At 55.9% G+C, this 22,690-nt stretch overlaps 1 protein-coding gene across 1 annotated transcript; it reads right to left on the bottom strand.

Annotated features, from left to right (window-relative positions):
* Positions 1–10,365: 10,365 nt before the first annotated feature.
* On the bottom strand, positions 10,366–22,322 carry INSYN1 (inhibitory synaptic factor 1). The gene is made up of 3 exons (XM_004758373.3): positions 21,557–22,322; positions 20,406–21,132; positions 10,366–11,161 (listed from the first exon to the last, which is right to left on the bottom strand). Exons 2-3 carry the CDS (start codon positions 20,559–20,561, stop codon positions 10,439–10,441), a joined length of 879 nt encoding a protein of 292 aa, XP_004758430.1. The 5' UTR covers positions 20,562–21,132; positions 21,557–22,322; the 3' UTR covers positions 10,366–10,438.
* Between the last annotated feature and the right edge of the window lie 368 nt (positions 22,323–22,690).

Genomic DNA, 22,690 nt, shown 5'->3' with positions numbered 1-22,690 from the left:
CTGCTCTCAGCCAGTGGCCTCTGGTTGGTTTCTTTACGTGGCCTTCCTTTCTGTTAGATCCCGGGATAGGATGGAGAGGTCATGATCCACTAGGGGAGATAACATTTATACAAGCTTGCAGTAGGAGGAGCTGTGGGCCCCAGAGGAATAACAGAAGGCTTCCCAGAGAGGGTGACTGTGTGAACTGAGTCTTGGAGTTTACGTGGTATTTGAGTCATGGTTGGGTGCAGGAAACAGAAGTGCATGTATTTTAGGCAGAAAGAGGTTGAATACAGGGTACCAGGTATTTACAAAATCACTGGAAGGGGTGAAGGAGCAGGCTTGAGGCTGGGTCTCCAGGAATGACTGCAAGAACACCGCAGAGCTGGGGGGCCCGAGTGGCTCAGATGGTTAGCCGTCTGCCTTCGGCACAGGTCATGATCCCAGGGTCCTGGGATCAAGCCCCGCATTGGGCTCCCTGCTTGGCAGGGAGTCTGCTTCTACCTCTCTTTCTCCCCACTGTTCCCCTGCTTGTGCTCTCTCACTCTCTCTGTTAAATAAATAAATAAAACCTTAAAAAGAAAAAAAAAAAAAAAGAATACCGCAGAACTGACCAGCAGGCACATGGTGACAATCGGAAAGGCACTGTGGGGGGCTAAATATCCCATCGGATTCCTGGTACCTGTGAGTGTTATTTTGCATGGCAAAGGGACACATTGTAGTTGTTATTAAGTGAAGAATCTTGAGATGGAGAGATATCCTGGATTATCCAGGTGGGCCAGTATAATCACAAGGGCCCTTACATAAGAGGGAGGCAGGAAGCAAAGTCAGAAGAGGAATGGGAGGTCAGAAACAGAAGCTGGCTTGAAGATGGAGGAAGGGGCCAGCGGCCAAGGAATGCAAACAGCCTAGAAATGGGTTCTTGTCCATGGCTCCAGAAGGAACACAGGCCTCCCGACATTGATTTTGACCCAGTGAGATTGATTTTGGATCCTGACCTCCATAGCTGTAAGAGAATAAATTTGTTATGTTAAGCCTCTGAACTGTGGTAATCAGTTATAGCAACAGAAGAATGCGGGGTGTGGGGGCAGAATCCTTGGAACCGGTGGTTTCAATGCTGCCGTAGCCGGGTCCAGGGATCAAGGAACGTGCTCCTGCCTTCCCACACTCCTGAGTCCGAAGACTTGATGCTCAAATGCTATTGCATTTGCACAACTGGGCTGCTGGCCGAAAACAGCCCAGAGCAGCCATATACAGTCTCCTAATCTGCCTTTCGAGTCTTGCCAAAGTGCCTCTAATTGCTGGAACCTAGCTCACACACAGAGCCTCAGCTGCAAGGGGGCCCAAAAGTGTCATTTTTAGCTTTCCAGCCACAGACGTCCAGCAAGGCCACTAGGAGGGGGTAGGAACGGGATGCCGGGTGTTTCGCAAACATGCCAGCCAGTGGGGAATAATGAATGATGACAATGAGTAATATTCCTCAACACCTGTTTGTGGGTGCACTCTGAAAGCCTCCCCCTGGCCCATGCATGGGTGTCATTGAATTGTCCCCCATAATCTGACAAAGATAAGCTCTTTGCCCAAAGCCCCACAACAAGCATGCGCTAAGGGGCAGGCTCTGAACCCAGCTGTGCTCTACTTTAGAGCCCGAATTTTAGCAACTGCACAGGACAGAGGAGAAGCAGGGTCAGTCCACGAGGGGAAATGGCCCCAAAGAACACAGAGGCACAGTGGAATTGGGTACTGGAAGGACGGCACACCACTCGTCTGCCCTTCATGAAGGATGGTAGGTGGGAGAGGCAGGGAGAGCCAGCAGGGGCCAGCCCATGGAGGGACTCAATGTCCTGCTGTGTAATCTTAAAGGCCACCAGGAGCCATTGAAGTTTCCTCTTCCTCTTCCTTCTTCCTTTCTCAAGAGCTTAGAAAGCAGGAAGGTGATAAGTTGTTTCGCATTTTGTATGTAAAGAATGGTTTACACTAGAGATTTGGGAGCTGACTCAGAGAATACGCTGAGCCCCGATTCTGGTCACACATGGAGTCTCGATCCTGGTCACACACTGAGCCCCGATCTTGGTCATACATGGAGCCCTAATCCTGGTCCTACAAGAGTTCCAACCCTAGTCACACATGGAGCTCCGACCCTGGTCCCACACAGAGCCCCAACCCTAATCATGCATGGAGTCCCGACCCTGGTCAAACACAGAGTCCTGATTCTAATCACATAAGGAAGCCCAACCCTCGTCACACATGGAGTTCTGACCCTGGTCACACACTGAACCCTGATCCTGGTCACACACTGAACCCCGATCCTGGTCACACACTGAACCCTACCTTTAGACTAGACTGAGTCCTATCCCTGACCTCTTCCTGAGCCCTAATTCTGAATGTACACTGAGCCTGTCCAGCAGCTGAGTCCTTATCTCCTCCAATTATCCCAGGAATGCCCCTGATCACTGGGGCGCTCTCATGAAAGAACGGTTCACTCAGTACAGCCGTTCCCTACTGCTGTGTCCGTGGCCCAGAGCTCACATCTTTAAAAAGCAGAGAAGTGTCATCTTCCTGGTGAAGGATGACTAGACAAAGCTTGCTTTGCACCTGATGAATTGAGGAGAAACAGGGACAGGAAGAGGCAGGGGAAGAGAGGAGAGTGAGTTTCTAGAACATTAAGCTGCTTTTTCTATAATGAAGGGAGCTCTCATTACAAACTGGAAGGTCCCTGATAACCAGAGGGGGTGGGGGGTGGGGAGAGCAGAGTGACAACCGGGAGCTCGCTGTGCTCTGTGGGGCCTCTCAGAGAAGGTTCAGCCCCTCGGCCCTCCCCCAGCCACAGCAAGGAGGCCTTTTAATGAGAAGAGGTCTGAGGAGACCAGGTGAGCAGGGCCAGCCCAGCCCAGGTTTCAACCGGTACCCTTGGGCAGGGCACAGGCAACACTGTGGCTGGGGGAGGCAGGAGGCTGGAAGTTGGAGGAGGATCCTTCCAGAACTAGTGGATTGGTGGAATAAACACAAGCCGTATTTGATTTGAAGATTCCTTTATTAAGAAGTAGGAAATCATCCTTCAGCCCTGTAATGATGCTCTGAATTAGAAAACAAACAAATCAAAACAAAACTGGGAGAGTGCCTTAGCATCTCCAGCAGAGGCTGGACACCTCAAAGAGCAGGAACGTCGGCAAAGTGCCCTTCTTGTCCCTTTGTCCCCCACCCCCACCCAAGACCAGGCATGACGCCCCCTCCTCTTGGAAAGATTTTAGGTGCCTTGGCCCCCACTCTGGATCTGGAAAGAGGTTTGAACCATGTGGGCAAAGGAGGGCTATTGAGGGCCTGAGCAAGGGCGAGAGACCTATCCATTCAGTGCGTATTCACTGAGAACCTGTGCCAGCTCCCCGGAGCGGGCGAATTATTCCTGCCCTCAAGGGGCTTGCAGTCCGCAGGAGCAGACAATTGCATGCGGAAAACACAGGCCAGTGCAGTAGTGAGGGTGGATCTAAGGTATGTTCTGGAAGAGGCCTGATAAAAGGTGAGCTGAGGGCAGGGGGGAGCCACAGAGGAATCAGACTTGCATACCCAAAGGAGTTACTGTAGATGACTGAGAGCCTCCAGGGGAGTTCGTGGGAGGGGCGGAGTGTGGGGACTGGGGAGTGCCCGCCCCACTGGGGGGGAGGGTGTGATACTCGCCCAGTAATGTCAGATATATTTTTTTAAAGACAATTTTCTTAGAGCAAAAGTGAGGGGATTCCGCCCCCCCTCCCCCGGAAACCTGAAATCTGTATTTTTATGTAAAATCCTCTTCAAATTCTGTGTGGGGAGCAAAGCAAGTGTTTAGGCCACCAATTTCCAACCTCTGCAGGAGAGGCAGAGAAATACCCAAGGGAATTGGAGAGTGAGTAGTGTGGGTGGGGCTCGAGGGGGGCGCCTCTGGGCTAGAGAAGTTCTTAGAGCGCCCCCTTCAGGGCAGGAGGTCCTCCTGCAGCTTCCCTGACCTGCGCCCAGCCTCCAGCCAGAGCGGGAGGAACTCTTCTCCTGTGAAGAAGCCAGAGGGCGGGCCTGAACTGGGTTTTCCTTTGAGGAGGCAGGAACCCAAGGAAAACCCATCCACTGAATGTGCAAGACTGTATTCCCTGTCTGGTGACCACCCTGAAAGATCCCCTCCTCTTGTCTACGCAAGATCTGGGGTGAAGCCAATCCTGAGAGGTGCAGCCCCTCATTCAGGTACCAGGGACACTGCAGTGTGCCACCCATGAAAGGAGTGTTAGGCTGAGCACCCCTGGGCCCTGTCCTAGAGCCATCTCCTCACCAGGCTGATCTCTGGCTTCACGTTCCTGGCTCCTTTCCCAGAAACCCCCTGCCCCCCCCCGCCCCCCCATGCCTCTGGGATCACAGGCTACACTCCACACAGGCCAAACGCTGGGCTCATCATTCCAGGGAATCATCCTTTCTTGTTTGTTAGTTTTATGGATTTAACTCTCCACTCTCACCCTGGGTGAGATTTACCTCCTTCCAACATTGTCCCTGGAGGGAATGGTCAGTGGTGGGGCCAAATGGGAGAGATGGTGCCAGTGTTCTCTCCTGCCCCCTGTACTCCTGGCTTGCCAGTGAACTTCTCTTCCCCATCTCTCCAAAGCGGACTTAGCATCCCGACCTCCTTTGGAATCCTTCCCATAATCAGTATATGGCTTGGCTGCCTCCCTACAAGTCTCCTAGGAAGGCCCTACCACTGACCCTAGAGAACCTCCACAGAAGTCAGGGTTCCCCGGCCTTTTTCCACTGTTCCTCTGCAGGCTGTGACCTATAGTGACCTCCGCCCTGTGTTGCCTTCTTGAGGGTGGAGGATGGGTGGGGTAGAGCAAACGGCTGGTGAGTTGGTCCTGGAGACTGGGATTTGTAACGTGGCAGGTGGCAGGGAGTACACCCTGCAGGGTCTGGGGCCCTGTGTGGTTGCCTGCAGCGAGAAGCTCCTGCCCTCTGCATGTTCCAGCAGGGATAGGAGAGAGAGGGAGCAGCCTGCACAGGGAACTGAGAGCCTCAGGCAGGTGTGTGAGCTTGAATGTTCCTGGCAGGGAGTCAGATCTGATCAGCCATGGTGCCTGGGTGTGGACAGCATTGGCCTGAGGTCACCCACCTCGGTCTCCTCGGCTGGCACGGCTGGGGCCAGGTGAAGTGGGAGAGGTGGGTGTTGACAGTGGTGTGCTCCTCCGCGCAGCTGGCTTTCGGGCCCGGCACGTGGGCAGAGTCAGGTCTCATCAGGGTCTCTGGCTAATCCGCCTGGAAGGGGGCAATGTGGCCCCCACGTCCCAACCCCCACCCTGATGGGAAAGGAAGGTTCTGTGAGAATGCGTTGCTGGAACACTGCTTAACCTGTTAAGATATAATGACTTTGGAGGGCTTTAGCAATGTGCTGTTTTACTTAGCAATGTGCTAATCACGTGCTATTCTTATCCATTCATTACAGTTGGTCCCTGTCATGAGCGCTTCTCCTGGCTAATGCTTGACTGAGCTCTCTTAATCTATTCTCCCAGTCCCAGACTAGACAGGAAAGCTAGATTCCTTCCCCCGCAGTCAGGGGCATGCAGCAGCTCTGAGGAGGGTGGTGAGACTCTTAAGTCCCTTGCTGCTGGTGCTCCCATCTTTCCCAAATGGTGCCAACCCTTTGCTGTAGCATGGTCTCTCTACTCTCCGCCGGACGGCCGTGTCCCAGCCATCTATGCAAGGCTCTGCCGGCCCCAAATACCCTTGGCGCCCTCTTCCAGGTGCCCAAATTCTACTCCGTGGCAAATGCATTCCATTCCAAGTCCGTCCTCCTCCCAGAAGTCTTTCCCACACCCTGTAACTCCTAACAAATGCCAGTTCAGCCCGGATCAGAAAAGGGTGGGCATCGATATGGCTGAAGCCCTTGGCTTCCAGGCTCTGCTGGAGACGGGAGAAGGGGAAAGCTTACTTTGGATGGGGAACGTGTGGGAGTCTCGATCCAGATCCTGTTTCTGTACTTAGAAGCTGGTTATTTGGGGCAGGATACTCTACCTGTCTGTGTCTCAGTTTTCTCATCTGTAAAATGGTAATGGTCTCAGTTACCTGGACGGGTGTTGTAGAGTAGGTGAGATCATTGACACATGGTGTCTAACACAATTACAAAGAGGAGGTACTCCATAAACATATAGAGTAAATAATACTAGCAATGTCAAGTTCCCAGCCCCCTCAATTTCTGACTGTGCGACTTTGAACAAATTCCTGGTGTCTTCATTTGCACTGTCATCTATGAAGTGAAGATTGTATTTCATCCAAGGGTTCAATAAATAATTATGGAGCAACTTACGACGTACTGGGCATTACTAAACCTGTCATTTACTGGTAGTTCATCCTAGGTAGTCAATAACTGTCAGTTTTCTTATATAAGTCACAGCTGGACAGTGGGAGATAGAGGGGTTGGCGCAGAGGAAGGGGACTCAGGAGATGAAGGCGGAAGGCTAGGCCTGCCTCACTTTCCCAGCTTCCTTCCTACCCTTTCCCTCTTCTGTCAGTACAGCCTCACTTTGCCTCTGGTGGTGGGGGCGGGGGGGTGGTGGATGGTGCTGAGATCTCTAAATGGTTTTCTGTCCTTTCTGCCTCTTGGTCCCATCAGACCGCATGTAGAGACTGGATCACCTGTCCATTGCCTGTAAAATGGAGAGAGTGGTACCTCTTTATTCTCAGACACTGGGGGCACTGCCACCATGTCCACCTCATTCAGAGTGGTCTCCTCACCTAGCTTTTCTGCAGCTTCATGCTCCTGGCTCCTCTCCCAGGGACCAGAGTCTGGACACAACGTCACCCCTGACTCCTTCATCCTGAGGCCTCACACCCTTCCCTTTTGCCTTTTCCCAGCCCCCAGCCACACCAGACCAGATCCCCACGGGGGCTTGTGTGTATGTGTGTGCATAAGCAGCGTGAGACCGGACACAAATAAGATCTACACAAATGAGGTCTACAATAAAATTGGATTGAACGAACCCACGATGAATGCCCCCTCTGCAAATGGGGCTCATTCATGATCCATTCGGTGCCAAGCTCTGTGTCAAGGGCCATGGCATTGATGTCACTAATTGCCAAGCTCTCTAAAGACTGAACGTCATTCACACTCTCAACACCTCCCTGTCCTCACCAGGCCACCTGTCTCTCAGACCTCCAGCCCCCTCCCTCACCCCCAGAGGTCCCCGACCATGGATTTTGGCTGCCGCAGATGTTGGAATGACAAGTCACTGACTTTGGGGTCAAAGCCTGGTGCCATCACTCACCCTGTGCCCTCAGGCAAGTTATTTAACTTCTCAGAGTTTCATGGCTCTCATCTGGAAAATAGGCATGCATCAAATTGCTTATCTCATGTTTGCTGTGGGGAATAAATGAGATAAGGCTTATGCTTAGAACACTGGCCAGGCACATAGTACATGCTCAGTGAATGTGAGCTATTTATGACGGTTAGGACTCCTCCTGCTCACAAGCTCGCCTCCCTCCCCCTCTGCCACAAGCATGAGCACACAGTCGGTGGTCAGTAAAATAAGATTTCCCAGAAATAGGGAGATCTGATAGACATACTGGGTGAGGAGAGCCAGAAACTGCCAGAGGTTCGTAGAGGGAGAGGGACTTGCCCATGGAGGAGCAGGCAGGTCTGGAGGAGGATCTCGGGGACAGCTGTTTCTGTCTGAAGGACAGGGAGCTTGTGGCTCATGTCTCCCACAGCTCCACAGCTCTGACGGCCACAATTCTTTCCCTGGGTGGCCACATTTTGCGTTTCAAGTCACAAGCAAGCCACAAGGAGCCCACGCCACTCTAAGGGAAGCCCATGCGGGTATAGCATAATTATAAGAGGAATCAATGACTTCTTTGGCCTTCCAGAACCTCTACCCATTTTCCTCTTCCAGGGCCCCCTTGCACTTTTGGTCCATTTGAGGCAAGTAGCCAGGCGGCGGGACAGGGAACAGCTGACAGATGTCAGCCATGCCCACATGGACGCCCAGAGCTAGAGTGGATGGCTGTGTATGTAGCGGTGGGGTGGGGGGTGGGCTTCTGGGAGAGGCCAATGCCTTGTCCAGGGCTCTCTCTCGGAGATCTCTGGCTCTGGGCCTCCATTTCTTCCTCAGTGAAATGGGGACCATTCTGTAGTTTCTCTACCCTGACTGTTGTTAAGACCAGAAACAATCTGGCCATGAGAGAGGAAAAACAAGTTGGAAGGTAGAAGTGGATGTCTTCCCTCAGAGCTAGGTGAGTCCAGACCCGGGAAGGGACTGCCCCATCCCCATGGTCAGATAGGGCAGGCCCCAGCTGGCTCCTTCTTCAGGGGAGCCCCTAGCATCCATCCTCTGAGCCACGTCCTATCACTGAACCGCCCAAGAGTGGCCTTGGACTGACAGAGGGGCTCAGACCCTGAACTCTCAGGCTGGCCCCGGCAATTAGCACGACCACCCACCCCAGCCCACCCATGGATTTCTGCCCCAGAGGCTGCACCGTGGCTAGCTCTTCAGGGCTCTGACTCCTGACCTCAGCCCAGGCCTGAAGGGAGATCCCCACGCTGCAGTCCACACATCCTTGGCCCGGCCTGTGTCATGCCAATAGCACCCTCAGCCTCTGTTCCAGACTGGTCTGCACCATCTTTCTGTCTCCCCTCTGCTGGGCTCAGGCAGGGGCAGTCTCAGCAGAGACCCCTCCCAATGGGTCCTGGTGGGCTGTAACTCTACCTTAATTGAAATGGGCAGCAGGGAGGCCCCCCGAGGAATGACATCCTTGCTGTGCCTTGACCACCACTTCCCTGCTCCGAGGGAGGGTCAGTGGATGGAGCTGCGGCTGTCCCGGCCTCAAGCTGCCTTGGGGGGAGGGGGCGGGCAAGGCAAAGCAGTGGCCCAGGGACAGCTCCCAGTTGGGGGTGTGTATGGTTTCTTTCCCCATACCCCTTGATGCTCCCCTCCCTGGAAAACACTGGAAACCAGGCTGGGAGTCACATTGATCACAGTGCATGTCCAATCCCATTTCTTATCTTGTCAAAGGCCCACGGCAGCCAGTGAGGTAGGTGAAGACTAGCAGCCCCATTTTCTAGACCAGGTAGATAGGCTCAGAGTGGCAAATGGACTTGCTCAAGGTCACAAAGCTGCAAGAGAGCAAAGCCAGGGTCAGCCTGGAAACCACACACTCAAGGGAGGCAGGGTGGCACAGGCTCTGTGACTTCAGGGCAGTTACTTAACATCTCTGAACCTTGGTCTTTCCATCTGAAAACTGGGGACAGTAAGAGTTCCTCTCTTATCAGGTTATTGGGAAGATCAAATGAGATAACGTTCTAAAACACACTCAGTATAGCAGTGGCAGAGACCTGCCCAAAAACGGTGAGCAGGGATTGTGATTATTGGCTCAAGGATAGGCAGGTGCTGTCCCTGTGGAGGCCGCGCCCCAGATGAAGCCTTTTTACCTGTGGGTTCCCATGTTGTCTCTGCTGGTGGCCCTCGAGACCTGTTAAAGTGGGTTCAGGTCCTTGTGTGAAGAAGCAGGGGCCTCGTAAGGCCTTTGGATTCCTCTCTGGGTCTGCCTCCTTGGAGAAGTTCAGGTGCCTGCCATGAGCCCTCATTCACAGCTCCCCCCGCTCCCGCGCCCCGTGGCTGCTGCCTGCTTTTTCACATGGGCCTCGGGTCTACACTGGGCCTACTCAGGCCACACTAGGCACTGGCTGGGGCTCTGCCCTGAGTCTTCTGTCCCTAGAGGACAAAGCTGAGGATGGGGGCTAGAAGGATTGGGGGTGGTCGAGTCTCCCCAAACAAGCCTCCGCCTAACCTAGCCTGATCTTCCAGGGTCTGGGGAAGCCCGCTCCCCAGCATGGAAGCCTGCCCATGCTCCTGCTCTGTGTCCTCAGTAACCCTGAGATGGAAGGGGGTGGGGTAGGGTTATGGATCTCCAGGTAAGTTTGCCTTTGGAAAGGGGAGGCAAAAGTCTGCCCTGGAGCAGAAAACATGGGGGGAGGTGGATGTAAATGATCTTGGGTCTGGCTGGGGTGACCCAGGGACCCGCTAGGCACTCAGTCCTGCCTGTCAGACCAAGAGTTAACCCTGACCTTGGACTCTGCTCCTTGTGAGCTTGCCACCTACAGATAAATCCCCTCCAGGACAGGGCCAGCTCCAGGGCCAGAGCGAGCAGCCAGAGCCAGTATGCTCAGGAACCTGAGAGAGGAATCCCACCTAATTTACATACTTTTGAACACCCCTTCCAGGAGCCCTGTGATGAGAAGGAAGGGAAGGGGCTTCTGGCCACCCCTTCTGGGACCTAGATGGTGAGGGGGCACCTCTGTGTCTAAGATGAGCTCCGAGAAAGCTCTGGGGCCTTTGGGGCTAGATACTTAGCATTTTAAAATTTTATTATGACTGCATTTGTTTAAATATATATATATGTATATATATATATATATTTATAGCTCTATGTACCCACCGCCCCCCAGGCCCCTCCCCAGCCCCTAGTTTTTCCCCTTGGCTTTCTGTTTGGCAGCCGTGTAGGGCAGTAACGTCTGAGTGCTCTTGTCTGACACCGTTTGGGTGCTGCTGTTCCTTGTGACCCTTCGAGTCTGCTCGGGGGCCAAGGTGGAGCTTGGGCGGCGGCCAGTCAATGGAGAGCGCCTTGGCTTATAGGGAGCAGGGGAGGGCTTGAGGGGGCCTACATGGGCCTCTGGACGTGGCGGCTCTGGGGACAGGCCCACCTCCTCCTCCGCCACCACCTCCTCGCCGTCCTCTTCCTCGTCATCACAGCACAGAGCGTGGTAGAGCACTTTGTCGCTGAACCGTACCCTCTCGCGCGTGCCCGGGGTCCGCTGGGGCAGCTGGCCCTTCACAGGACCAGCACCGAAGGCCTCCTCGCTGGAGGAGTCCGGGGTCTCCACCCGAGGCCCATTGGGGATGGGCGTGCCGCCATTCATGAGCCGGTAGTCAGGGCCAGCCCCGGGCCGGGTCAGCTCAGGGCCGTCCACGGAGTCCGAGGGCGTGGATGCGTCCAGGAAGGAGCAGAACTCCCAGCTGTCTGAAAGGATGTCCGCCGTCATGAAGTCCAGGTGCCCCAGATCGAAGGGGCCGCCCACGCCCGCCTTGTCGCTGCTGGAGGTGCTGCTCACAGTGGCCGTGGTCCAGTCGTCTGGCTCCAGTTCAAAGTCGAAGTCTGAGGTTAGCTTATCGATCTGGCTCACCACCTGGCCGGGGAAGGAAAGAGGGGTGAGGGGGCCTAGCATCATATGGGTGCAAGCATGTCCCCGTCCCACCCTGCTAGATGCCTGGCTGATGACCCCAGAGGATGGTCACAGGTTTGTCCACCTGTTGAGGGCCCATGTTGGACAAGGGTGAGCAGGTTTGGGCCATTTCCTACTCCTCAGCCCCTCCTTCCAGCCCTGCACCCTCACACCCCTCTCCCCCAAAGCCAGCTGCTGCTCTAGGCACAGCCCTGGTGCTCAGAGCTCCATTTTCCTTAGATGGAGAGGCAGCTGTTTACACAGGGCTGACCCTCCAGCAAGGCCACTCAGTGAAGAGATGAGCAGACCACACACCTTTGGAAAAGAAATGATATGGAGTGACCATGAGGAAGACTCTGCCCCCGTTTTCCAAACCCTCCTGGACCAGCTTGTGCTGCTGGTCAATGACTGTCCTCGTGGGTCTCCTCCACCACACCCCCACAAACCCCAGAGCCTCCTCCCTCCGTCCCCACCCTGTGCCCTGATGAGTGGAGATCAACCCTGGCTGTTGGGGAAGGAATAACACAAGCATCATTTGGTAAGCAGTAAGGAAACCCCCCTCTCAGGCCCAGAGCCGCTTGTGACAAGCACTTAGGGGGCAGCTTGGCTGCCAAGCTCAGGGCACCCAACTCACCCCATGTGCAGGGACACCCTGCCTCTATCCAGGTGGCCTGCCTCAGGACGTCCCCTCGCCTAGGCCCTGCAGCACAGAAACTGGGATGAAGACAGTGAGAGGAAAAGGGAGACCCCATCAGAGATGTCAGAAGAGGACCGTGTAAGAGGAGGAGAAATGATTCCGACCAAAACTGAAAACAGCCAAACAATAACAGCCAAGTAGAGAGACCAAGAGACCCAAATGACCCAAGGACAGGACATACACAGTGAGTCACTGAGCCCAGGATCCGTCCCAAGCACCTCCCTGGGGCTTTTTCCCAGGGTCAGAGCAGTCTGTTACTGAACGAACTAAGGAAGTCCCTAGTCTAACGGATGTTTATGAGGATGACTGCTGCCCAGGGGTGTGCTAGGTGGTCGGTGAGGGTGGGGTAGAGAGTCCCCCAATGTGCAAGATGAAAACAAAGCCAAAAATCATGGACTGAGGTGTTTGGGGGCAGCAGGAAGTTTCCTTGGTCAGAAGTTGGGGCGGGGGAGCGGTTTCTGATGGTGACCTGGTCCGTCATTTTCCCTCTGAGGCTCAGTTTCTCAATCTGCAAATGGGGAGGTTGGGTGAATGGTTTATTTCTAAGGTCCCTTCCATCTCTGACATTTTAGAACTCTGTGTTTATAGGGATGACTTGAGAAGCTGTTTTGGGGTGTCCATGCCTAGGGATATTCACTCCTCATAGCTCCAGGCCCCCAGGGTGGCAGGGACACTTGGCTGAAACCTGCAGACTGGGGGAGTTAGGACATTTGGATTTCAGATTTAACTTGGACATTGTTCTGTGTGTCTTTGGGTAAGTCACATAACCTCTCTGGACCTCAACCATTCAAGTGTGATGACCCCAGCCCTGCCATCCTCACCAGGGCTTCATGTTTAGCAATGAGGAGGGCTGTGAAAAGTCTCCCTGGGGCACTGATTAGAACAGTGTCATCGTCTCCCATCTCTGAGCACCTACTAAGTGTCAGACTTCCACCCATGAGATCATCCTCTCCTGAGCTTCTAGAAGATACACCACAGGCACAAGTAACTGCAGGGGATGGGGGGGGGGTGCTATAGTTTCCAGCCCCTCCTGCTGCTCCCCTGCAAAGTTGCACACCACTATGAGGTGCTGCTGTGATTTCTGGGCTTGGGCAATGGGGACAGGGTCCCACTCTCCAATCTGGCCACCCTGTCTTATGCCCCCCACCCCCAAGTGACTCCCTCTCCCTCAGAGAAGCTCACATCCCTTAGAAGCCCTTGCTCAGCCCGAGCCCCACTTGAGGGTTGGGAGCCCTGGCCCAGAGCAGGGGGCTCGGCTCGCACACTGGAGTGTGCTCCAGCCTACCCCCTAGAGTTTCTGATTCAGTAGGTCCTGGGGTGGGGGAGGGGGACTTGGGAAGGCACATACCCAAACTTTCAGGGGCTAATCCAGGGGCATACTTTGAGAACCACTGGCCTGGGGCCTGGGATGGCAAAGACACAGAACCTCAGAGTGCTGCCAGCCAGAGGGGAGGCCCTGTGTCTCTGGGACAGCCATACCCTCAAATGAGACCCTGACCAAGTTGAGCCTGAGTCTGCTGTTGTACAGGGTGGGGACACAGCTAATAGGAATCTGGTTGAGTGACAGGCTATGACCACACAGGGTTGGCTGAGGCCAGGCTGGGCCCAGAATTGGAGCTCCTAATGCCCTGTGAGGAAGACCACACAGGCCAGGGATCTCTAAAGGGGCAGTATCTCTAAAGCTGTCAGGCCTGGACACTCTCCTTCCCACCCAAGAAGTTCCTGCTGGCCACCTGCTCAGGCAGCCTTCCCATTCAGCCCCTTCCCCTTCTCCATCAGAACACCCTTCTCTGGTTCCATCCCCAGGGTATGGAGGGATGGGACAGAGGGGGACTAGCAGTCATGACAAGGAGGCCACGTCTCAGCTAAGGAACTTGAAGCACGTGATTTTCCCTCTCCAGTCTCCGTGTCCTCCCTGAAAGTGGGATGAAACTCCTCTCCTCACCAGGGTGACGGGGCCTCACTAGTTATGGGTGTGGCTTAAAACACAGAATTGGCACCACCAGCACTTAAGAAGCCAGGCTGTGGAGTCAGACTTAGGGTCCAAACCCTGGCCTCACCCTGACAGGCTGTGTGACCTTAGCCAAGTTACCCAGCGTCCCTGTGCTAAGTGTCTTCATGAAGGGGAATTTGAGTTGTATCTATTTGATAGGGCCGTTGGGAAGATTTAATGACATGACGCACGGGAAGCAGGTAGAACAACACAGACTAGATCAGTACCCACCGTGTGCCCGTGGGTGCTCCTACGGGACCAGGCGCCTGCACCAGGCCCAAGAGCGGATGGGAGTTTCCAGTGCCTGTGGCAGAATAATGGGACGTGTTGGGCATTTCAAATCCTAGCACATGGGGGGTACCTATGTTCCCTCAAGTAGGTCTGTCTCCAGACAGAGCAGAGGGAAGCAGAAGAGGGTCTTATGGCCAAGAGGTAATGAAGCTCAAAGGCAAATCTGGCCCCGAGCCTGAGGGACAGGCACAGCTACTTGCTGAATGACATAAGTGAGGATCAGAAAGAGGAGTCATGTGCCCAGTGTACCCAGACGGTAGGCAGGGCCCCTCTACCTCACTTCATGGGGTCCGTGGGGATGGAGGAGGGCGGGCAATCCCCACCTTACCTGCCTGTCTGCTCCGGATGCCTCGAAATCTGTGATTTCTCTCTGAGATTTAATAATCATTTTGCCTGCACATAATTTGGGATTGTCTTGGAGTGCAGGGAAATAATTATATATACAGAAGGACCGAGAGGGGGAGAAGAGAGAATGGAGAGAGAAATGACAACATAAAAATCAGAGAATCATGGAGCTTCAAAGCCAAAGGGACTGGAAACACTGCTGACTTCAGCCCCTCACTGTGCTTGCTGATGGGGACACTAAGGTAAGCCCCAGGCACTGGAGGAGCAGAACGGAGCCCACAAGTCAGGAGTCCTGGCACCTTAAGAACAAGACTTGCCTGATCTGGAGGGGAAGGGTAGGGCTGAGAGCCATGACAAACCTGCCCCACCCCGAGGGCATCCCCAACTGCTGTCCTGTTCACTGCCTCAGCTAGCTCATCTGAACGACTGTCCCTGTCTGGTGGCAGCTTCCTGCCCCACTCCTGCTACATTTAAGGCACTCAGTAATCAGACAAGGGGACCATATCACCCCTCCACTTCCAGCACTTCCCTGCTACCCAGACTCCTGAGCCTCTCGAACGCAAACCCCCACCAACTCTGGCCTGGAGGGTCTTTGTCCTCCAGCAGGTGCTACCAGTCTGCCAGGCTTGCCTCCTCACCAGCTCTACACACTCCCCTGAGCCCGCTTCTGCCTCTGGGCCTCACCTGGGATGCTCCCTCCTTTGCTACTCATCCATCTCACTTCCAGAAGGAAGTCTTCTCTGACGCTCCGTTGAGGACAGGTTCCCTATGACAGGCTCTCAAGGCACCCTGTGCCTTTCCTAAAAATATTTTCTGATATTTATCACTGCTATACTTTAATGCGCATGTATATTATATGATGGATGTCCCCCCACCCCCGAGACAGTAAGCCCTCCGAGGGGTGGGACTGGGAATGTTTTGCCCACCATGGCAACCCCAGTTGGCACAGAGATTGGCACACTGTTGGCAAATACAGCCATTGATGAGCGGATGAGGTGAGACAGAGGCCTTAAAAAAATTGCTGGGGGCAAAAAACAAAAACAAAAACAAAAACAAACAAAAACATTGCTGGGGGCTGCTCTTCTGAGAGGGAGTTCCACAGTTCTCTCTCGCCTGCCCAGCCCTCCCTCCAGCCCTGGCTGAGCCTCCATGCCAAGGAAAGCACATCTGTGTTCCCTAAGGCCCCAGAGTCAGGGCTGAGGACTCAGGACTCCCAGCACAGGTATCTCCCTCACCTCTGGCCCCTTCACCTCCCTCGGCAAACTGCTACCTCCTCCCCTCCCTCCCAGCTCCCCAGGCAGCTGGTTACATAACTGGAGATCTGCATTATTTATGACCACTGATTATTTTTTAATTTTGTGATTATGTTATTTATTGTCTTGCGGGGGGAGGGGCTGTGGAGCTGGGGAGGGGGGAGAGAGCTGACTGTGATTTATGACTCTCATCCTGCAATTTGGCCTAATTGGCCAGAGAGCTTCGTGAATCTGTCCAAAGGAAGAGAATGCAAAGGGAAAAGGGAGGAAAGGAAGGTGAGGGAAAAAAAAATAAATAAATAAGAAGAAAAACTCCGCACAATTCTTGCTGAGCTGCGGGTGATAGAGCTGACCCACTTTGGCACAGCTCCGTGGTCCCCAGCCTCTCCTGCCCTGCTGCTTCCTGGCCGGGCCACAACCATCTCGTGCCTGCACAGCCCCTGGCTCTCCATGCCGCCCCAGAGGCAGCCCCTTGCCCAGGGGACTGCACAACTGCTAGCAGGCCTGTTCCCTGTGAAAACCAGGTGTGTGTGTGTGGGATCCTCCATGGCCACCCTAGGTGGGCAGGCATGCCAAGTTATGTCCCCCCACAGTGAACCTGAGGTTCATTTATGAGCTCCTATGCTGAGTGACATCTTGGGCAGGAGGAAGGGGAGGAACTCAGCTTCTGGAGGGCAAGGATGAGGGTATTTGACCCTGACTTTCGGGGCCCCGCAGCTGGTGGGGAACCAGGAGAGCAGTGGGGAGGCAGATGCCCAACCAGAACCACAAGTAGGAGGTTGCTGGAGAGCATGTGGTGTTCTCACGGAGGGTATATCTGAATACCATGGTCTACAAGGTTCTGTGTAATTGGACTCCTTGCTCTCTCTTTGACCTTTCTTTTTTCCTGCTTTTCTCCTCCTGGTTCACCCCACTCCAGCTGTTCTGGCTTCCTTTTTGCTGATCTCGAACATGCCAAGTATACTTCCATACTTCCTCCTCAGGACCTTTGTATGAGCTGCACCTACTGCCCGGAAGGCTCTTCTGGATATCTATTTGTCTTGTACGCTTTGGGTCTCTCTTCCAAAGGCATCTCATTGGAGACCCCGTTCCCCCATCGCTGTCACTCTGCACCCCTTTCCATGCTGGAAGAGGGTGGCACTGTCTATCGCAGGAAAGGCTGAAGGGTACCAGCCAGAAGGCCAGGGGCCTGGCTTGGACCACTCCAATAATGACTAAGAAGCTCATAGGACTTCAAAAGAACAAGGCCACACATGGAGTAAGGAGCCAGCGAATGCCAGAATGTCTCATTAATAATATCGAAAAGATGTGGAGCTAGTTTTGTGTCCATCTCTGTGCTAAGTACTTTATGCACGGTAGTACATTTAATTCTTACAATAGCCTGGGGCTGGTCGTGGAGGTATAACATTCAGTATCCTCATTTGCCAGAGAACAGAAGCCCAGAAAGGTGAAGTAACTTGACCAAGTCCACACAGCTAGGAAGGGAGAGGATCTTGGATTTGAACCAGAGACCTCTGGCTCTAAGAGCCTGTGCTCTTAGCCTCTGGACTGCACTGCATCTGAGTTAAGATGCATGGAATTTTGTGTAGCTTTGAGAGCCTGCTGGGATTGGCCTGGCATCCTGGAGTATTGGGGAACCTAGGAGAATGAGGGCTAATTAATGATCGACTGTCACATCCCTCTGCGGCAGTTTCAGCTTTCAAAGCACTTTCACATTCCTCACCTCTCTTAGTCCATTAAGGAACTTTACCCACCCATGGGACGGACCTCGCTTCTTATCACATGGGGGAGCCCGGTGAGAGCTGGAGCAAGGGTCTGGGAGGGCGGGGGAGCTTTGGGAGAGGGAACTCAAAAACCTTTAGGGCTGTGTTAGCCCCACTTACCACATACCAAGCCCCAGAGAAATCCCTGTAAGAGCATCCTGAGATGGGGAAGATTGGCATCCCCATTTCAGAGATGAGGAGACAGAGGCTCAGGGTCTGGGGGAGGAAGTGCTTTAGTGTCTGTCGTCTTTCTGTGAATTTCAGGCTGTATGCTCCAGGGGACAAGGAGAGTTTGCCCTGATCAGTGGTGTCTGGGGCTAAGGGAAGTGGAGCAGCAGGACGAAGAGAATGGACTTGCTCCTTCAATCAAGCATCCTGTGGTCTCCCCCCCGCAGTCTTGCATGCGAATCTTGCCTTTATATCTAAGTGTTTTGCTGTCCTCAGCTCAGTGAGCCTTGAGCTGGTCGTGTCTGGGGAAGGAGGTATAATGAACAAACAAGCACCTGCCTCTACCCTCTGGACCTTGGGTCTATCCATGCCCCGGATGGGCATGGGTAGACCCAAAGGGACTGAGAAGAGCCAGGTAGATCCTGCCTTAGAAGCCCCCTTGGAGGGTCAAGAACCAAGATCAGGGCTATAACCCCATACACCAAACCAAGTCATGGCATCCCCATTGAGTAGCTCCATTCCTGACAAATCCCATCGCACGGGAAGTCAGCTAGGGTGTCTCCTCTTCTGCCTGGGCCTCCCGGAGCCTCACCTGCCTTCCTCAACACTCCCTTTGGCCCATCACCCCATGTCCAGACCCTGCCTGGGGGATGGGGGAGTTCTGAGGCCTGCCCCCCTCCCAGCTGGGTGCCATTGGCAGCGGGCAGGCAGTGGCATACGGGGTAGATGCTGGTTGCCGTAGCAACCTGCCAAAGTCTTGGGTGGAGGCACATGGCCTCCAGGGTATAAAGGGGGAGGGAATGCATCTCTCTCTGTCCTGGCTCAGGCCTTTGGGCTGCACAGCCTGTGGACCTGAGGCTCTGCTGTTAGAGACGTGGGGGTGGGTGAGTGTATGTGCTGAGAAGAGAGAGAGGGAACATCTAAAAATCTGCAAATAAATCCTAGTACTTCTGGTGTCCCTGCCTTGTCCCCAGAAGGGCGCCCCCCTCAGGGCATCACGGCATGAGCATAAGATAGCATCTCTAGAAGACCCAGTCAAGATGCAAAAAGGTCGCTGGCTGGCCCACCTGCTCTAGCCTCAGAAGAGGCAACAGGAACCTGAGTTCCAGTTAGTTCTGTCCCTGGCAGGCTGTGTGAGCTTGGATAAGGCCCTAGCCCTCTCTGGGCCTCAGTTTCTTCAAACAGAAAATGGACAGGGCTGGCATGGATGACCTATGGATGACCTGGAGGACCATGTTTGGGGGGACAGGGGAGGCGGATCGGGGAAGATGCTCAATTGAGAGTAGGTTCTGTGCTGTCATATTTCCAGGCTTAGAGTCAGTCCTGGCTCTTTTCTGGGTGGGCTCTTTCCTGGCATAAGTCCCATACCCTTGCCCAAGACCGAGACTCTGGATGGTTCCCATGGCCCTGATGGACCCAAAGAGGGTCTAGAAAAAGATGGGCTAGGGAGTGACAAAGAGGGGTTTTGTTCTTTGGACCAGTGAGGTTGGGAGAGGACGGGTCGCTTGGGGGCATCTGGCTTTCACCACAAGGCTGATTCTGGGCTGAGGGGCTGCCCTGCCCTGCCCCACATCAGGTCATGTCCCAGCCTCTCCACAACCCCTCTGCTCTGGATACAGCTCCCTTCAAACATCTCCTGCTCCTTGGCTCTCAGGTCAGGCTGCAGTTGGCACCTACCATCACCCCTTCTTCTCAATCCTCCTAGAGCCCCCATCCTCCCGCACAGCTGGCTGGGGAAAGCAGGAACCCATAACTCCCGTTAAATCACTCTTTCTGCTATCTCTGCAGGGGCCCTGGTTATAGGGAGGTGAAATTTGCCTAAAGCCCACCTGGCTGGCATAATGGCACCCAGTGGGCAAATTCAGGCCAGTGGCTCAGAACGCTGGTCATGCATTTTGGGCTTGAACACAGCCCAGGGGGCAGGGCTGAGGACATGTGTACCTCATTACCCCAGCAATGTGGGAAGCAGTAATTAAACCGGGCTCCACTTAGAGAGACAGAGAGGGACAAACATCTCAGGATCTCTCAGTGACTTTTCAGCCTTGGCAGAAACATTCAGAACTCTGGACAGGGATGCACACGTTTAGATGAGATTCCTGCCCCCAGCCCCCAGCCCCCAACCAAAGTACACAGGAACCCTGGTACCCACTAGCAGCCGCTTGGATGCATTCCCATCTCAGGGCAGGGAGCATATAGCTGCTTCAATTTTTCCTGGATCAAGGGTTCTGAGTAGCCTGAGTGTGACTTCTCGAGAATGCTCTGAGCTAGGCCTTCTCAGTAGGGCCATCAACACTCTTCCAGAACCGTTTCTGAGCAGGTCGGAGTCTGGGAGGCAGATGGTGGGATCAGAAGCCAGCTTGGGCCCCAGGAGAGTGTCTCCCACTAAGAGGCTACGGTGGGATTTAGTCTATATTTATCACCTTGGCAGCCCCGAGTGCTAACCACAGAACCCTGGGCCCATGACATGTTGCCCAAACTGGCTCTGCTACCTCAGGGCCCCGCTAGTCCTGGAGTATGCTGAGGTCCCGAGCAAAGCAGATTTGGGGGAAAGGAGAACAAGGAAAAGGAAGTACCCAGCAAAGTGACACGTGTGCATGCAGCTTTGAGTACACACACACACAAATGGAAACACATATGTGTGTTTTTTGGGCCAGGCCCAGGAAAACTGGTCTGGGGGGCTGTCTGGCCCCTCACTCACCTCCCTTAGCTCCTTGGCCACCTCCTTGAGTTCCTGCAGGATGCCCTCAAGCTGCCCGATGACCATCTTCATGCGCTGTCGGATCCGCTCCCGCTGGCCACCACTGCTGGGGTCGTCACTGGGCTGCCCGAGGTCCGGGGCGCCCCGAATGTTCATCCTTTACCACGTTGCTGCAGGCCTGCCCATATTCCCCCCAGCCGGGCACACGCTGCGTCTGCCACCACGGAGCCCCCCTCGGCCAGGCAGAGCTCCACATCTTAACGGCCCCCCAGCCCACCCTGGCCCTGGGTGGCCTTCACCCAGCCCCTGCCCCCTGCCACCCCGCCTCCTCTGCCTCTGGGTGGGGAATGGGACACCCAGAGGAAGACAGAGTCTGACGGAGGGGGTCAAGGTGAGGACACAGGAGGACAGGGGGAGGGGCCTTGGGCCTCAGGAGTGGCCGCCAGGACTTGGAGTGCCTGTGCCTGGGCTGAGCTGATCTCTGGCTGAGCCTGGACACCGAGGCAGGGGGATGACTCTGCAGGGACTAAGGGTAAGAGATGCCCTTGGGATGGGGGAAGGCAGCAGGAATCCCTCACAACTCCTAGGAGGTTGCAAAGGCAGAGGTCTCCGGGTGCAACTGACACCTGCAGAGGGACGGTGGCTGGGGTCTTCCAGATGTGGTTGTGGTGGGGGCTCCAGATGTGGGCAGCTCTGAAAAGGGAGCTGGATGGAGAAGGGCAGCCCCCTGCAGAGAGAGCAAGCCTGGCGTCAGCCCTCCCAGGCTGCACCACCAGCCGGCAAGCAATGCCGCTGCCTCCCTCCTCTCGCCAGCCTGCACCCTTCGTCGCTGGGGATTTTTTTTCCTTTGTGGGGAGGGGTGATGGAGGCAGATTATCTACAGCATAGCCCTTCTTCCTCTAGAAGGAAATGAAGGAGTCCCTGCTCTAAAGGCAGAAGTCCTCAGCCTGCTACGGGGCACCCTGCCCTAGCTTCCCCAGTCCCCCGTGCCTCCACCCCCCCAGCCAGGCCTTGTCCCGCTGGTTCACGAGAGGGCCTCTCCAGTCCTTCGTCCTCCCTCCCAGTGCCCCCAGGGTGCCCTCACTCCCAGCGGACCCTCCCTTCCTCAGCCCCGCCTTCCCTCTGAACCCCCGCTCTGCTCCCGGACTCACCAAGGGTGGGGGCACCAGCCTTCCTTCCCAGCAGCGTCGGGGGCCAAGCCCCAAGAGGACGTTGGGGGGCCCCCAAGGCTCCCTAGGGCGGGCTTCTTTCTCTGGACCCTTCGGCCCCCGGCCACAGGGAGGTCCTCAGAGCCGCCTTGGGAGACATCTGGACGGTGGGAGGGGGCGGGGCCTCCGCGCTCCAAGGAAGGGGGCCGGAAAAATCTCCCCCAACCCCCGCGGGGCTCCGGGTCGGGAACCAGAGAGGGTCCGGGGGGCTCGGGGCTCCGAGGCCACAGGTGACCCGGGCGCCGGGCGACCGAGGTGACGCCGGGCCGGTCCCAGCGTGTGAGCCAAAGTCGGAGGGATCGGAGGGCGCCGGGATCCCCTCAGCCCACGCCCGGGATCCCCCAGGCTCGGCACAGTCCGGGATTTGCTCTGTCCAGTCCAGATCGGCCGGCTCCGGGCTCCGCCGGGGTCTGCCTGCCCTGCCGAGAGTGAGCGGGTACCGCTGGGCGCCCGGGGCGCGCTCAACCCGGACCCAGAAGGTCCGCACTCCGGCACCCGCGGCGTCCGGAGCGGCCGCGATAGTCCGCTCAGCCCGGCCCCACTGTCCGCCGGGGGCGAGAAGGCTACCACCGCTCAGTCTGCGGTCGGAAAGGTCCGGAAGCCGCCGGACCCGGGGGGAGGGGCGGCGGCGGCCGCGGGGACGGGGTCCTCGCGGGGCCGGGCCGAGAGCGCGCGAGGCAGGGGGCCCGGCGGGGCTGGGTTCCGCGGCCCGGGCGCGGGCGGGAGCGGCGCCGGGCGGAGCAGAGGAGGCGAGGAGAGCGAGAGGAGGTGGAGGCGAGGCGCAGGGAAGGGAGGGGAGGGGGCGCGCGCGGCGGGCCCGGGCCGGGCCCGGGCTCACCGGGCTCGCAGCCTCCGCTCCGCTCCCGCCGCCCCCCTGGCCCGCTCCCGCTCCGCTCGCCGCCTCGCCAGCCACCCGGCGCCGGGTCGCTGCCGGTGGGGCAGAGCAGCGCGGGGTCGGAGCTGGGCCTCCCTCCGCTGCCTCGCCCTGCCCTGCCCCGCCGGGGCTCCGCGGGCCTGGGCCCGCTCCCGGAGCGCCGCGCCGCCGAGCCGCCCGCGCCCCGGCCGCCCCCGGCCCGC

Source organism: Mustela putorius, unplaced genomic scaffold, assembly GCF_011764305.1.
Source record: "Mustela putorius furo isolate JIRA1106 unplaced genomic scaffold, ASM1176430v1.1 tig00003972_pilon_pilon_pilon, whole genome shotgun sequence".
Lineage (NCBI taxonomy): Eukaryota > Metazoa > Chordata > Mammalia > Carnivora > Mustelidae > Mustela > Mustela putorius.
Note: the sequence above shows the minus strand (reverse complement) of the source record. Positions and strands in the feature narration are given on the sequence as shown.

Bases quoted from the DNA above. Each gene is read 5' to 3' on its own strand.
- INSYN1 (XM_004758373.3), bottom strand. From the start codon at position 20,561: ATGAACATTCGGGGCGCCCCGGACCTCGGGCAGCCCAGTGACGACCCC. The intron at 11,162-20,405 runs GTGAGTGAGGGG...TTCCCCGGCCAG, and splicing joins TGGCCAAGGAGCTAAGGGAG to GTGGTGAGCCAGATCGATAA.